At 34.9% G+C, this 16,964-nt stretch overlaps 1 protein-coding gene across 11 annotated transcripts in view; it reads left to right on the top strand.

The window, feature by feature from the left end:
* Nucleotides 1-15,766, top strand: part of ATRX (ATRX chromatin remodeler) — a 313,439-nt gene extending 297,673 nt beyond the window's left edge. For 10 of the 11 annotated variants that reach the window (XM_043570144.1, XM_043570145.1, XM_043570140.1 and 7 more), the window contains 5 exons: nucleotides 8,791-8,940; nucleotides 9,800-9,925; nucleotides 10,860-10,955; nucleotides 11,464-11,592; nucleotides 12,876-15,766. In XM_043570144.1, coding sequence (XP_043426079.1) covers nucleotides 8,791-8,940; nucleotides 9,800-9,925; nucleotides 10,860-10,955; nucleotides 11,464-11,592; nucleotides 12,876-13,154 — 780 coding nt within the window. In that variant the 3' untranslated portion in view covers nucleotides 13,155-15,766. Of the gene's footprint in view, nucleotides 1-7,796; nucleotides 8,392-8,790; nucleotides 8,941-9,799; nucleotides 9,926-10,859; nucleotides 10,956-11,463; nucleotides 11,593-12,875 lie in introns of those variants that run through there. The other variant, XM_043570146.1, reaches the window with a different exon arrangement.
* Nucleotides 15,767-16,964: the final 1,198 nt, after the last annotated feature.

The raw sequence follows: 16,964 nt of genomic DNA, 5'->3' as shown, positions 1-16,964 counted from the left end.
TTTTCTGAAATATTTTAAATTATATATTTTTAAAGTAGGGGCACCTGGGTGGCTCAGTCAGTTAAGCGTCTGACTCTTGATCTCGGCTCAGGTCATGATCTTATGGTTCATGAGATCAAGCCCTGCATCAGGTTCTGCGTTGATAGCATAGTGCCTGGTTGGGATTTTCTCTCCCTCTCTCTGCCCCTCTCCAGCTCTGCACATGCACATGCTCATTCTCTCTCTCTCTGTCTCTCTCTCTCTCTCTCACATACACACACTCTCAAAAATAAACATGAAAAATGTGTTTTTCTTTTTTTTAATTTCATTTTTTAAATTTACATCCTCTCTGCCCCTCTCCAGCTCTGCACATGCACGTGCTCGCTCTCTCTCAAAAATAAACATGAAAAATGTGTTTTTTTTCTTTTTTTTAATTTCACTTTTTAAATTTACATCCAAATTAGCATATAGTGCAACAATGATTTCAGGAGTAGACTCCTTAATACCCCTTAACCCATTTAGCCCATCGCCCCTCCCACAACCTCTCCAGTAACCCTCTGTTTGTTCTCCATATTTGAGTCTCTTATGTTTTGTCCCCCTCCCTGTTTTTATATTATTTTTGCTTCCCTTCCCTTATGTTCATCTGTTCTGTGTCTTAACGTCCTCATATGAGTGAAGTTATATGATATTTGTCTTTCTCTAATTTCGCTTAGCATAACACCCTTTAGTTCCATCCATGTAGTTGCAAAAAAAATTATTTAAATTATAAGATTTTGATGTTTCATTTATAATTACACTTATAAACAAATCTGTAAAATATAAAGTCATTTCTTATATAACCACTATACCATAAAATTAATAACTTCTTAATTTCTTAACATCATCTAATACCACATCTGTATTCAAAGTACTCCAGTTGTCTTGAGAATATCTTTTATAGCTCCTTTGTTCAAATCAGGATCCATTCAAGGTCCACACATTATATTTGATTGTTGTCTCTTGTTATTATATTTTTAATTTAGTGTAGTCATATCCCCTCCCTTCATTCTGAATTTATTTCCTGGTGTGTTTAAACTTCTATCTCTTATATATTCTGCAAACTGGAAAATAGACCCAAAGGCTTGATTAAATTCACAGCATATGTTTCTGGCAAGAATGTTTTATAGATGATGTGTAAAAAGATTAATATTTAAAAAAAATATAGGATGAGGCAAAGTGGGAAGCAAAAGGAGTTGTGATCCCAGGGTCATGGGATTGAGCCCTGTGTTGGGCTCCACGCTGAGTGTGGAGCCTGCTTTAAGGTTCTCTCTCTCCCCCTCTGCCACTCTCCTCCATTCACTCTCTCTCCATCTAAAATAAAATAAATAAAATTGGGGTGCCTGGGTGGCTCAGTCGGTTGAGCGTCCAACTTCGGCTCAGGTCATGATCTCATGGTTCATGAATTTGAGCCCCTCATTGGGCTTACTTGATGTCAACACAGAGCCTATTTCAGATCCTCTGTCCCCATCTCTCTCTGCCTCTCCCCCACTTGTGCTCTCTCTCTCTCAAAGAAAATATTTAAAAAATAAAATAAATATAATACATATACAGCCACAGAACTGGCAATAATTTATTGGTCCTTCTATGACAGCCATATATCCAAGATTTTCTAGGACAATTCTGATATCAAATAATTTGTCCTGTCAAACATCTCCTGAATTTTTCATTAGAAAAACTTGGATAAAGTATAAAACCTCTTTCTCTGTACAGTAATACACTGTTTGTTTTTTAAAGTTAGGGTCTGCTTTAGACCTTTAGAAACCATGTTGGAAGTAAGAGAGAGTAGTAAATAACACCAGTAGAATTCTTCCAGTTAGCTAACCAAGAGAAGATAGTATTTTGGTGAAGAGAGAGATTAAGACCTGTCAGATGTTGCTGGTGGATGGATAGGATCAAGTCTGAGAGTCGACCATCAGATTTAGCAATTCAAAGGTCATTAGTAAATAAGGCACTGTGCTTAAGCACTTTATGTGTAATATTTAATATCCGTGGTAGATCCTGTGAAATAGATAGTTATTAGGCCCATTTTACAGACCAGGAGACTGAGATTCAGAGAGATAACTTGCTCAAGGACATAGGGCTGGTAAATGTTAGAACTAGGATTTAAACCCAGTAAGACTCTAGATCGGCACTAACTCAAGAGCAACTGGCTACATGTGGTTATTTACATTTGTATTTAAAGAAATTAAATTAAAATTTTAGTTTCTCAGTTGCACTAGTAACATTTCAGGTGCTCAGAAGCCACATGTGGCTAGTAGCTACCATACTGGACAGCACAGACAGAACGTTTCCATCATTGCCCAGAGTTCTGTTGGATAGCAGTACTCTAGAGCCTGCGATCTTAATCACTACACATAAAGTCTCCCAATTTGCAAAGTTTTACATACGTGTATATAATTTAAAATAAATCCTGCCATTAAATTTTCCTCTGAAATTCAAAAGGCTGACATAGGTCTTCTTTCTATCAAATCAGTTGATTCCAGCAAAAATTATTTTGGTGTTTGTTTGTCTAACAGTCTGGTCATGAAATTATCTGGTGTAGGGAGAAACCTGGAAAGCAAGGCTATATATCCTTTCACTTTTTTCCACTTTCATTTATGAGAGTTCAGAAGGACATAACTAACATGTTGGAATGATCAGAGACCCTGAATTAATATAAGGTACTTGAGTGCTACAGTATCTGTATATTACTATCCTAAAGTATGTTACTTGATTGGTTAGGTTGGCTGATTCAGAATATGCCTTGTAACATTGTAGGAATAGGAGCAGTGGAAAATTTAGGCTGTGATACTTTTAGGGGAATTAAGTAGGTGAATGCTTCCTTCTATCTCTTCAGTTAATGATGTTTTCATGACCAAGATGTTTATATCATATTCATTACTTTGAACCCTTAAAGGAATATAATTTGCATGAGAGATTTGGTCAGTACAAGAATCACTAGATAGATGACCGTATTTGTATATTTTGTTTTTACTATTTTGTCTTTCATCTTTTAATGTTTTCTTTCTTTAAAATGTAATTTGAGCTGCTAAATATCTGCTTTCATTCCTATTTCATAAGTCTTCCTTCTATCTGTATCCTTTTTACAACACAGCTATAGTTAGAGGATGTTAACAGTGTTTATGAAATAAAGAGATAATATGAACCCTACATTGTATAGCTTGAGAATCAAGTTCCATTTCAGGCTCTACTTGGAAAGCTGTAACCTCTAGAAAGTCACTGCAGTCTTGTAAAATCTGGAATGACACTCTTTACCTCACACTGAATGGCATGTGGCTTATGTAGTAATTATAACGGATAACCAGTTTTTAAAGGCTAAATACTCAATATACTATCTAGTTCTTTGAATGTTAAACTGAGTAGAAACCATTCTTATCAAAGGACAGTTTGGCTCTTACCTTCCACCAAAGTCAGTTTGGCAGGCCTGCCTTTTCCTTATTTGAAAGTGACAAGTTCTGTAGTTGTCACTGTCTTTTTTATACCTACAATTTCGGAATCTGGATATGTTTATAAATGCTTTTTGGCAGAAGTTATGTACTCTTGACCTAAAAATCTCATATGAGGTAGTACATGAACTTTATTCAGTAGCTCCCTAGTTACTTTTCAAGTATGTTGCTTTTTTTTTCCAGTTTGGAACAGGCTTCAAATTTGAAAGTAGAAACTTTTTTTTTTTTTTACCAGGAATATTAAGTTTCTTTACTAAAAATCTAGACTTATTGAAGTAATAAAAGGAATTTTTTCATAGCTTTTGAGTGGGTCCTGTGGCACTTATGTGTTCCAGTGGCATTTTATTTCCAGATATTATAAAATTCAAATTCAAAGTGATGGCAAGCAAAATATTTTGAAACATGGCAAACCCCCGCCCCCACCCTCAGGCAAAGACTTGATTGTTTTTAAAATTTTTATTTTCAAGGTTGAATTTCAGAATTGATTAGATGGGAATTTTTGTCAGCTTGCCAAATACTTTAAACTTCTAAATAAATTAACTTAAACTTTTAATTTATCATTAATTTTGTTTTATTAATTAAACCAGTCATTTTTAAAGCTTAAGCTAACTTAGCTGTTAGCTAGAATATAGACCATGCTTTTTCCCAGCTTGTAAGATTTTTCACTTACTGAAGGAAAATAAAGTTTAGACAAAGAAAAGGTACACATTTGGATATAATTTAAACCTCATTTTCATGACTGTTGGCCTAGTGATTATAGATTCTGTTCCAGTATTGTTTTCAATAATAGTGTTGCTATAGCAACTAATAAATGCATGCTTCAAAGGGAAGAAACAAAAAGCCTCTCCACTGATTGTGTTGTACATTGGGATGAAATTTTTCTTTATTAACTTGTATGATTTACTCTAGACTTGCAAAACTGTTTTTCCCAAAGAAATATTCTGAGAATTCTGTTACACGTTTTTCTTTGCTGTTTTAATCTCATCATCTGTTTCTTGTATTGACAGTATGCTACAGTTAATTTACAAAGGGAAAGATGTAGAAACAGTTTATATCAGAAATTCTGTATCTTTCTCTTGTGTCTCAAACAGCACTCTAGAGGAAAGAAACATTTTTGCCTCGTGCTTTTGTCTCATGCCCTCCTGAGCTGTGTAAAATGAATCTTGTTCCTATAAAAGTCAGTTAATGTAACATGTAGTGTCTTTTCTTTGTTACAGTGAAGATTGTTGTAAACATTAAGTCCTTGAGTATTATTGGCATAGTTATTGTATGAACAAATGGTTGAAATACATTAAAATTGTCCATTAATGTATTTCATTGCAGAATTGGTCATAATGAATACTGGAAGTGGCCTAAATGTCTTAATAAACCCTTAATTAAGTAGGAGAATAATTAAATAGATTATAAGGTATATCTACATAATTTGTAAGCATCTTGCAGCCATTAAAAATTATGGTTTGTATTTGATGTAAAATGATGTCCATGGAAAGATAATAATTCAGAAAAGTGTTTTCAAAACTGTAGTACAATCCCATTTTTATGTGAAAACGTGTGTGTGAGTGTGAGTTTAAAATGTGAATGTGTGGAGAAATATATGACAGGTGTTACCATTAGTTATTTCTAGGTTTTAAAATAGGACATTAGTATTGTTTCTGTATTTTTATAAATTCTTTGAAAAGAAGGAAGTGTTGTAGCCAATAGAAGCAATTTCAATGGTGTTTTGGTTTGATGTTCGGAGGGAGCTAATATTTGGGGGAAAGGGTCCAAAATTTTTTAATAATACAAAACAATGTCACATGCATTTCTCCTCTGACTTACTGGCATTTCAGTTGGCTGTGGGTCAAAAGGAAAGTTAATGTATAGACAGAAGCTGAGTCTCTACCATAATCTGACCTTAATAAAGCAATCATGCTTGACTTGATAGGATAGATCTTAAGTCTGGAATTGGTGGGGAGAAGACTGTTTTGGAAGTGGGGTGTCCTAGGATGACTATCTCCAGAAGATGAAAATGGTAAAATAGTTCATGTCAGGTTTAGGCTAAGCACGAACTGGCCTTTCACAGATTTGTTTCTGAGAATTGTGTTTGCTTCAGTTTTTAGATTTCCTTTTATTAAAAGATTAACATATGCTTCAAGAAAACTTTAAAAAGTACAAAAGTGTTAAAAAGTGGGGGGAAAATAGACATACTTGGGTTTCTCCCACCCCTGGAATCCTTCAGTCTTTTTTAATATAAGAGAACAGATCTGGGAAATGGAGGAACTAACTATGCCTCAAGAAAATATTTCATTCTTGGGGTGCCTGGGTGGCTTAGTCGGTTAAGTGTCCCACTCTTGATTTCAGCTGGGCATGGAGCCTGCTTAATATTCTCCCTCTCCTTCTCCCTCCCCTTCTGCCCCTCCCTCCTCTCAAAAACAAAAACAAAAACAAAACAAAACCCTGGTCATTCTTTATAATGTGATACAATGATCACTGGATAGAAGTCAGGAAATTCACCTTCTGGTCCCAGTTAGTGTTAGTTGTGTGACTGGAACAAGTTACTTTGCCTCTCTGGACATAGGTTTCTACCAATTCCAAGGTGATAAGTTTGGACTTTGAAATTATAGGTTGATAAGGGTTGACTTGATAAAACTCCCTAATAATGCAGACATTTTTTAAAGGGTATGTATGAGAGTGTGTGTGCGCGTGTGCACATGTACATTAAATATGTGCATCTCTGGAAAGGCTTTCTCTCTAACCATAAAAAAGTAATGTATTGGGGCGCCTGGGTGGCGCAGTCGGTTAAGCGTCCGACTTCAACCAGGTCACGATCTCGCGGTCCGTGAGTTCGAGCCCCGCGTCGGGCTCTGGGCTGATGGCTCAGAGCCTGGAGCCTGTTTCCCATTCTGTGTCTCCCTCTCTCTCTGCTCCTCCCCCGTTCATGCTCTGTCTCTCTCTGTCCCAAAAATAAATAAATGTTGAAAAAAAAATTAAAAAAAAAAAAAAAAGTAATGTATTAACTGTGGTGTTTATAATTGTGAAATAAACACTGCACTTAATTGACGTAGGATTTATTTCCAAAGAATTGGGTGTTTCATCTATTTTTGCTATTCTCGTATCATCCTGTTAGACATGTGAGTAGAGAGGATTTCATTCATGTTTAAGTGACAGTCATAGCTAGACTAAATTATTCATTGTTAGAGAATCAGTGGCACAGCTGAAAATAAATTCAGTTCCTAGCACACAATTCTCTTGGTCTTTCTCTTAGGTTTCTTTCTTAGAGAAATGAAGTTATTTTTGATATGGTTAAGAACATCATTTCTTGCTTGACAGAAGTAAAATTAGGGACTATCCATAGAACATTTCTACCTTATAATTTATTTGGTATTTTGTAGAATAGATTACTTTCCTAATTGTATTTGTCATGGTCACTTACTAAAAATATTTAGTGTTATCTGGTTTTATTATATACCTCTCTCTTGAGTCATGGTTGGGGGTGAGCATGGGAGACCTACACATAAGGAAGGCATTATCTTTTAATAGAAGTTAATCACATTGGCCTATCTCCCTGCTTGCTTGGTCAGTAACTGTGAACTCTGGAGATCTATCTAGTGATTATAAACCTGTTTTATATGGCATATGACTTTATATGGGAAGTCAGCTTTGATGATAGATTTCTACACTGGTGTAGAAGAGAAATCTTTAGTTAGCATTTCAGAAGAATTGAACCTATTAGCATCTATGTATTCTGCCTTTAGGCTTTCTTGAGCCCTCTCATTTGTGTAATCTTTTAATGTTATTGGTTTTCAACAAAAGAAATAGCACATCATGTCAAAATGAATTATTACAGCTGTATTCATTAAGGAAATCAATTCCTTTTATTTCATGGAATGATGAAATTATTATTTCAGGTGTTTGTGGGGGTAGCAAGATTAAGAGTTATTTACATAATACCAGATTTTCAGAATATTTGGAAATAGTGTTAGCATTTGCTATGTACAGAAAAAACTTAGGGCTTCATGATTTGAATTTTTCATCTTGAGTTATTTAACAGACATTTGAGCTCCTACCATGCATTGGACCTTATACTCTGGGGGTGGATGGAGATGTAAAGACAGAATTATTTTCAAGCGTGGGTTTTGTCTGTGCTGAAATTTAGGAAGGCATTAAGCTTTATTAGATGTAGATTACATTTAATGTACTATATACCTCTGCAACCTTTCCCTTGCCCTATAATTATTTGTTACTTCACTAGATTCACACTCAATTTAGAAAGTGTGTTCTAAAAGAACTTGCTGTTAGAAGCTATGAAAAATCCTTTTGTAAAGTGAATTAATTTGCCTTTTATATATCCAGGTTTTCATCTGTGATTTCTTAATAAACAACTTGTGAGTATTTTAATTTTTTATTAGCAAGTAACATATCTATGGTTCACTTTAACTCCTTCCTCCCAACCTCTCTTTGTGTCCCTCTCATAATTGTAATTACACAGAACAGGAGTTTGGTTGTTCTTACTAAGTATATAGATGATCCCAGTTTTCAAGCTTTTAATTTTTTTAACCTTAAAAGACTGACTTAAGACACTATGACTTAAAAAAATTGTAATAAATTGATAAACAATGTGTATCAGTTTAAATTTGACCCATCGGTCTTTTCAGTGTAATTTACATTTGACCTTTGTACAGTTGAAATATAAGGGCTATATGTTCTAGTCAAATTGTCCTGTAGCTGTTTAGATTAATTTAGATTTGGTTTTCAGTAGTATAGTGGTTGGTAGCCAAAGTGATTGTGAAAATAAAGTTGTAAAATATGTATAAACAGGAGTAGCTATGATTTTTAGCATGCACATCCAATGTAATCTCTTATTTAAGCAGACTTATATTAGCATTTATTATCAACTCAGAACAAAGTACAAAACATGGGGCACCTGACTGGCTCAGTTAGTAGAGCATGCAACTCTTGATCTCGGGGTTGTGAGTTCAAGCCCCACATTGGGTGTAGACATTACTTAAAAAATAAAATCTTAAAAAAAAAGCAAAATACAAAGCAATACATAAATGAAAAATTAGAAGAAAGTTGGAGGAAAAAAACCCTGAAGCTGAAAAGTAGTCATTTAAAAAATTGAACCCCTAAAACATGCTTATATAAACATTGTTATATAGAAAGTTCTTACATAAGAGGCTGGTGTTGCATGTATTGTGACTGTTTTCTAAGTAATTTATATCATATATATCAGAAATATGTGTAGCAGCCAGTGTCTAGTTTCTAGTCTGACAGTAGGCCAAAGAACTTTGGAGGTAGGATCCAGAGAGAAAAAATAATTCTCTGTTATTTCAACCCCTCTAAACAGGACACCATACTTGCAGAACTTCTTCAAATACATAAAGAACACATTGTAGGATATCATGAGCACGATTCTCTTTTGGACCACAAAGAAGAAGAAGAGTTGACTGAAGAAGAAAGAAAAGCAGCTTGGGCTGAGTATGAAGCAGAGAAGAAGGTAGTTCATTCAAAATGCTTTTTGGTTTTTGTATTTGTGTTAGTCATTTGAAAGAGAGATGAGTAAGAAAAGGGTCACGTTTGGAACAAGTAATAATAATATTACTTGTTGCTTGAGTCTTCAGGAACAATATGAGAGTCAGTGTATGGGCTTTTGACTACCTTTTGGGGTAGGGTGAGAGGAAAGGAAAGAAGAAAATAGTTTCCACTTAAAGTGTAGTAACCCCATTTCTGCTTAGCACTTGTGCTGAATTGAGAGATTAGTGGGAAGCTATATATTTAACATCACTTAACTCCCATCAACACCCTCACTCTAGTAACAGATATACAGGAGCTTAGAGCTTGGAGGTAGGAGTAAATGTTGCTTTAGCATGTGTACCTGAAATCTAAATTTTGACTGTCGGAACACAAAAACATTCCATTATTGGAAATTAATGTCACTCTCCAACAGCAACTTTATTTAAAATAGTTCCTTCCATGTTTATTTTAAACACCAATCCACTTGAGCAAAAATGTGCCTGAGCATGGGAAACCTTACCCTAATACCTGAATTCTTTAAACTCCTAACTCATTGTACCAAACTTCTTTAACGTTAATGTTATGTTAGGAGTCTCATTAGAATTCTCTGAGTTGCCCCATTCTGTGGGAATTATCAGAAAAAAAGAATACACCTTTAGGGGTTAAAACTTTCTGTGTAATAGGATCTTGGTTTCGGGTGAAAAGGGTGTTTTGTTTGTGTGTGGAAGAGTGTTAATAATTTCTTAGATCTGAGAATGTGGATTCTTTTCTAAACCAGTAGGTGATGTAGAATTTCAAGTTTTAAATCACAATGTGGAAAGTGCATAATTTTTTGTTTTTAGGGACTGACCATGCGTTTCAACATACCAACTGGGACCAATTTACCCCCTGTCAGTTTCAACTCTCAAACTCCTTATATTCCTTTCAATTTGGGAGCCCTGTCAGCAATGAGTAATCAACAGCTGGAGGTAAGTTGTGAAGTATAAAAGTAGTTTAACTTGAATTAAAGGCAATTTCAAGTGCCTGTTGTTGAGGGTTCCCTATGCGGGAATATCACATTCTCCAAAAGATTACCTCTGAATAGACCAAGAAATTTTTCTTTTATTTGTTGACCCTTTTGAACCAAAATAGTATGGTAGAATGTGGTTTGTTCAGATCACAAGAGAATTAGGCCTTGAATTAATGTTTTTGAATTGTTTTAATTAAGGAACAATAGGCAGCTGACTAGCTGGGGAAATAGAACTTTCTTCAGTTATAAAATATTTTGAATAAACAAATTAACTTAATGTTTGAAAATAGAATACATTAATTTACATTGTGATGCAATGTAGATGCAGCATTAAGTATATGATAATGTTCAGTATGAAATAATTACTTAAGAGTCAATTATGAATTAAATAAGAAAGATTAGGTTTTATTATACCAATAATGTAATAACTTAATTGAAACTGTTGTTTCCTTTTTAAAATGTATTTAAATTTATAAATTACTGGTGCAAACCCAAACTTTTATCTTCCTAACAAGACCCTCACTGATGCGTTTTACCCACTTTATTGATGCTGCAGTTTTCTGCTTTTCAATTATTTGAAGAGTTTTAAAACCAAATGCTATATAAAAGGGGTGCCTGGGTGGCCCAGTCATTTAAGCGCCTGACTCTTGATTTGGGCTCAGGTCATGATCTCACGGTTCAGGAGATTGAGCCCCAGGTTGGGCTCTGTGCTGACAGTGCAGAGTCTGCTTGGGATTCTCTCCCTCTTTCTCTGCCCTCCCCCCAAAATAAATAAATAAATAAACATTTACAAAGAAAACAAGTGCTATCAATTGGCAAGAGGAAGGATCCTTATACTTTACAACCAGGCCATCTTTTATATGCCCTATATAAGATTTCTTCTATTCTTCTAGGACCTCATTAATCAAGGAAGAGAAAAGGTTGTGGAAGCAACGAACAGTGTGACGGCAGTGAGGATTCAGCCTCTTGAAGATATAATTTCAGCTGTAGTAAGTTCATTGGCAGTTGTCTTACTCCAACTTGCAATTATTGTCCCTCCCCTAATTTGTTTTAATTTTTAATTGTTGTTTGCTTCACTCCTTCTGTGGGGAAAACCGCATAATTCTTATATCTTTATTGGCAATAGTAAAATGCTCATAAACTGGATAATAGTGTCAAGCTATAATTCAGCAATTTTACCTAAAAGCTGGCACAAATGAGAAATGGGTAATATCTAAGAAATGGGAAATCAGTCAGTCATAGAAATGTATGTGTTGTTTACATAAACAAGTTTTATCTGTTGCACCAATTAAATCCAAGTTGTTTCACTCCAGAGATAGCCAAACCTTGTACAATGGTGGATAACTTAGTGCCTTGCTTTTTACATCCTTGTTTTCTTTAGAAAAGAATAAAGGAGAGAGAAAAAAAAACTTCTAAAATCCTGAATATTTTTAAGTACCTTAATTATTTGTCCTCAGTGTACTGCAATAAGGAGTAAATAGAACCTTTTTCTTTTAGTGGAAAGAAAACATGAATCTCTCAGAGGCCCAAGTACAGGCGTTAGCATTAAGTAGACAAGCCAGTCAGGAGCTTGATGTTAAACGAAGAGAAGCAATCTACAATGATGTATTGACAAAACAACAAATGGTAAGAGTTTGACTATTTCTAAGTTATGTCCAATTTTCTTGAATTCATAATAATGGGTTTGTGTGACATCTGTGTCAATAACTGTCCCTTCCTCATATGGCTGGCTGGCTGGTCGGTCATTGGTTGCTCCTGGAAGAAGTATTGTCAGAAAACCTAATAATGTCAAGTAAAGGTATAATATCTTGGTTACCAGATTACAGAAGAGCAACAACTTCCCAAGTGGGTCTCCTTGAAGATTATGTAGGATCTCTTTCACATAATTTTATATTTTATGTAGTCTGGACATTTAAAAAGGAATTTTTGCCAGGGGCGCCTGGGTGGCTGTCAGTTGGGTGTCCGACTTCAGCTCAGGTCATTATATCATGGTGCGTGCATTCAAGCCCTGTGTCGGGCTCTGTGCTGACAGCTCAGAGCCTGGAGCCTGCTTCGGATTCTGTGTCTCCCTCTCTCTCTCTGACCCTCCCTCATTCATGCTCTGTCTCTCTCTGTCTCAAAAATAAATAAACATTAAAAAAAATTTTTTTAAAGGAATTTTTGCCAAACTTTTACCATATTTACCATTTTTAAACACCTTCCCAAAATAAGTATACTTTTTAATATATTTGAGAGTAAAAAAAAACAGTGGAGCTATAGATGATATATGTCACCAGTTCCTATTAAATTATTTAATTCTTTAAAAGGCTAGCATATTCCAGGACCTTTGATCGTTTTTTCCCAGCATAGTTGTTTGCCAGCCATCTGCCTTTCAGTGGGAAATTTCAACTCTTGACTCCAGGGAATCAATTTCTGTGGCATGAATTTTACTTAGAAAGCGCTGTAGAATTATTGATTTCAGATTATATTAGGAAATTTGAGATAGTCCAGGTAGGAATTATTCCCACTGCAAGTGCTTTTCCCCTTTGGTGTTTGTCACTAAAAATGTTTGTCTGTCATTATGTGAAATATTCAGAAGAATGAACAAGAAATGAGACTTGACAAAAAGTGCTGTAACTAATACTTGAAACTAATCATAGCGCAGGACAGTTACTATGGCAACTAACCTAAATGCTGCTTGCAATACAGTAGTCAAGTCATTAAGAAAATTTAGCCCTAAATGGTGTTACTAACTGGTTTCTACAGTAATGGTCTTGTGAATGCCTCAAATTAGTAATGGTGATAACAATAATGTGTTTTCCTTTTGATATGGTACACCCTTAACAAATTGATTTTAACTTAAAACTTGATATTTGCCTCTTTGTGACAGGTCATGCACTTGTAACATGCACTCCCTTTTCTCTCTTTAGTTAATCAGCTGTGTTCAGCGAATACTTATGAACCGAAGGCTCCAGCAGCAGTACAATCAGCAGCAACAACAACAAATGACTTATCAACAAGCAACACTGGGTCACCTCATGATGCCAAAGCCTCCAAATTTAATCATGAATCCTTCTAACTACCAGCAAATTGATATGAGAGGAATGTATCAGTCAGTAGCTGGTGGTATGCAGCCACCACCATTGCAACGTGCACCACCCCCAATGAGAAGCAAAAATCCAGGACCTTCCCAAGGGAAATCAATGTGATTTTGCACTAAGCTTAAATGGATTGTTAAAATCATAGAAAGATCTTTTATTTTTTTAGGAATCAATGACTTAACAGAACTCAACTGTATAAATAGTTTGGTCCCCTTAAATGCCAATCTTCCATATTAGTTTTAATTTTTTTTAATAGGGCATACCATTTTTTCCTGACATTTGTCAGTGATGTTGCCTAGAATCTTCTTACACACATTGAGTACAGAAGATATTTCAAATTGTTTTCAGTGAAAACAAGTCCTTCCATAACAGTAACAACTCCACAGATTTCCTCTCTAAATTTTTATGCCTGCTTTTAGCGACCATAAAATTGTCATAAAATTAATGAATTTAGCAAAGAATACAGATTTATATATTCGTTCTTTACATATAAAAATACACAGCTGAGTTCTTAGAGTTGATTCCTCAAGTTATAAAATACTTTTGTACTTAATCCATTTCTTTATTAAAGTGATTGAAATGGTTTTAATGTTCTTTTGACTGAAGTCTGCAACTCGGCTCCTGCTGTTATCTCCGTGACTGAAAGTTAGAAACTAAGGGTTATCTTTGACACAGAATTGTGTGCAATATTCTCAAATACTACTGCTCGAAAACTTGGAGGAGTCTTGCAGTTATCTTAGCATTGTATAAACAGCCTTAAGTATAGCCTAAGAAGAGAATTCCTTTTTCTTCTTTAGTCTTTCGGCCATTTTTTATTTTCACTTATATGTGCTTAAATAATTACTGGTAAAATTTCAGGGTTGTGGATTATCTCCCACACATGAATTTTCTCGCTCCTGGCACTAATATAAAGCACACCTCCTAACTGCTTGGTGCCAGTGCTAGTGCTTCATCCTGTTGCTGGCAGTGGGATGTGGACTAACAAAATCAAGTTCTAGCATTTTAGGAGGTTAAGGATGATGGTGTGGGTGTAGGGTCACACCCTGTTCTATAAATATCAAAATGGCAGAACCATTGCTGACTTCTTAAGTTCACATGAGGAATGTGCTTTAATAATTCCCAGTACTGTCAGTATTGTGAAATAATTCCTCCGAAAGATAAGGATCACTGGCTTCTATGCTCTTCCTCTTTTCTGTCACCCTATGTTCTTTTCCCTCAACTTTCCTATGTTATTTTAAATAACTTACATTTCAAAGTTTGATTTTTTTTTAGTTTAGATCCATGAGGCAGTTTTAGGATCAAAATTCATCTACTACCCTTTTATGAACTTTTACTAGAAAACCATTACATTGTTGTTTTTCTTAATCCAAGCCTATAAAATGACCTATGAGTTTATTCATGTACAATTTGGTTGCTTGAGTTCCTTGAAGAAAAAGATTGTTAGACTATGGGAGTCAACTCAACATGGCAAAACTATTTTTGAGATGGTGATGTAACAGGTAGTGGAAATAGCTAAAAAATTACATAAAAAATGAAAGTTGGGTGGTTGAATTGCTCTAGGTATCACTGGATTAGAATGAGTTTAACATTAGCTAGAACTGTTTTGAGTTATTTGGATGATTAAGAGATTTCCATTTTTATCATGAAAGAACTAGTGGTAAACATCCAAGAGCACTAAGGTTTGTGATACAGAATTTGTGAGGTTAGGTGGATTCACTCCATCCCCCCTCCCACTTTACCATGGTGAGTATCACTAACAAATTCCATATATTTGGATATTGTGCCAGCCATATAATCAAGTTTATTTAATTGGGATGGGGGAGATATGTTTTTACTTTAGAAGAATGAAAAGGACAAGATTTATGAGAAGTATTTAAAGGCAGTACACAATGGCCAGCTGTTGTCAGTTGGTATTTCTGCAAGTCCAGAATACTTTAAACCTGATGTACTAGACCTGAGAACTTTCAACATGGTCTGATTACTTGCTCAAAGACATGGATGTAAAAATTTTAGGCAACCTTCTAAACCTTTTTCACCATGGATGAAACTATGACTTGAGTAATACATAGAAAGGATTAATTGGAACTAAGAGAGTTTGAAATAAAACTTGGACCACTTTGCATACACTCTTCTCACTTGACATTTTAGCTACATAATATGTACTTTGAGTATAACATCAAGCTTTAACAAATATTTAAAGACAAAATCACATCAATTAAGATACTAAAAGGCTCATTTTTCTATTTGCTTTAGATGTTTTAAATAGTTGCAATGGCTTAAAAAATGACGATTTAAAATGTTGCTTGTAATACAGTTTTGCCTGCTAAATTCTCCACATTTTGTAACCTGTTTTATTTCTTTGGGTGTAAAGCGTTTTTGCTTAGTATTGTGATATTGTATATGTTTTGTCCCAGTTGTATAGTAATGTTTCAGTCCATCATCCAGCTTTGGCTGCTGAAATCATACAGCTGTGAAGACTTGCCTTTGTTTCTGTTTAGACTGCTTTTCAGTTTCGTATTGAGTATCTTAAGTACTGTAGAAAAGATGTCACTTCTTCCTTTAAGGCTGTTTTGTAATATATATAAGGACTGGAATTGTGTTTTTAAAGAAAAGCATTCAAGTATGACAATAATACTATCTGTGTTTTCACCATTCAAAGTGCTGTTTAGTAGTTGAAACTTAAACTATTTAATGTCATTTAATAAAGTGACCAAAATGTGTTGTGCTCTTTATTGCATTTTCACAGCTTTGAAAATCTGTGCACATATTGTTTCATAGAAAATGTATAGCTTTTGATGTCCTATTTAATGGTGATTCTTTTGCACATTTAGTTATTTAATATTGGGAGGTCAAAAAGTTTGGTCTTTGAATCTGTTATGTACTAAATTCTGTAAAAGGAGATCTCTAACCTCAAAAATAATTTACATACTAGGAAGCCTATGTGTGTTTGTGTTAGTTTTGGTTGTCTCTTTGTAATCCAGCACCATTTCCTGCTTCCTAACAGCTGAAATCATTTAAATCAAGCAAGGCTACCAATCCACACTTGATAGAAAAGCTGCTTACCCTCCTGAAGCCATAGCAGGTTGATGGAAGCCTTATTACCTGGCCTCCAAAGAAGCTGAATATTTTGTAGTTTTCCCTTAGCTATGCCCATTTTCCCTCTATCACAAAATCAGATACTTAACATTTATGCCCCAAACAAAACTTTAATTACTTACCTTATCTCAGTAACCTTTGTTTCTTTTAAGGGTGGCATGTTGTGAAGCTATAGATACTTACTCTAACAGTAAATTAGGTCATTCTTTTACATGCTTATTTCACTAAAAATTATGTTCAGGTTATTACCCACCTGATTTCACCAGACTTAGTCTCAAGTGACTTTTAGCTATCTCCGTACCAAATCTACCCTTAGAGATGAAAATTTTTCCACCATGGCTTTTTTTTCAAGTCTGTAATTTGTGCCAATCCCAAAAGAGTTACCAAATTTCAGAAATGATTTTTGTCTGTGCAACATTTTATATATGCTGTTATATGGAGGTGAATAAAAATTTAAAATCCAAAATATATATTGTTTCTAAGCTTAATATCTGCTAGGTAACCAAACTCTGCCCATATTACTCATGTTGGATATAATAATGGAATTGGCCACCTAAGAGTTTTACTCCCCAGAGTATGTACTGCCATAAAATTGCTTTACAGTATATACTGCCATCCTCTGTTTGGAATATCCTTCCTGTCATCATTGTGCCTACTTGGCTAACTATGGCAGTCACCCTTCCTCTCCTCACTTGAGAGATCTGATAGTGACTACTACATATGTTCACCAAGGAAGGCAGCATATAAATTGAGGCCTTTTAAAGATAATGGAGAGAAAGCTGTAATTGGACGAATAAAAGAGACAAATCCTAAAACACTGCA

This window comes from Prionailurus bengalensis, chromosome X (genome assembly GCF_016509475.1).
Source record: "Prionailurus bengalensis isolate Pbe53 chromosome X, Fcat_Pben_1.1_paternal_pri, whole genome shotgun sequence".
Lineage (NCBI taxonomy): Eukaryota > Metazoa > Chordata > Mammalia > Carnivora > Felidae > Prionailurus > Prionailurus bengalensis.
Note: the sequence above shows the minus strand (reverse complement) of the source record. Positions and strands in the feature narration are given on the sequence as shown.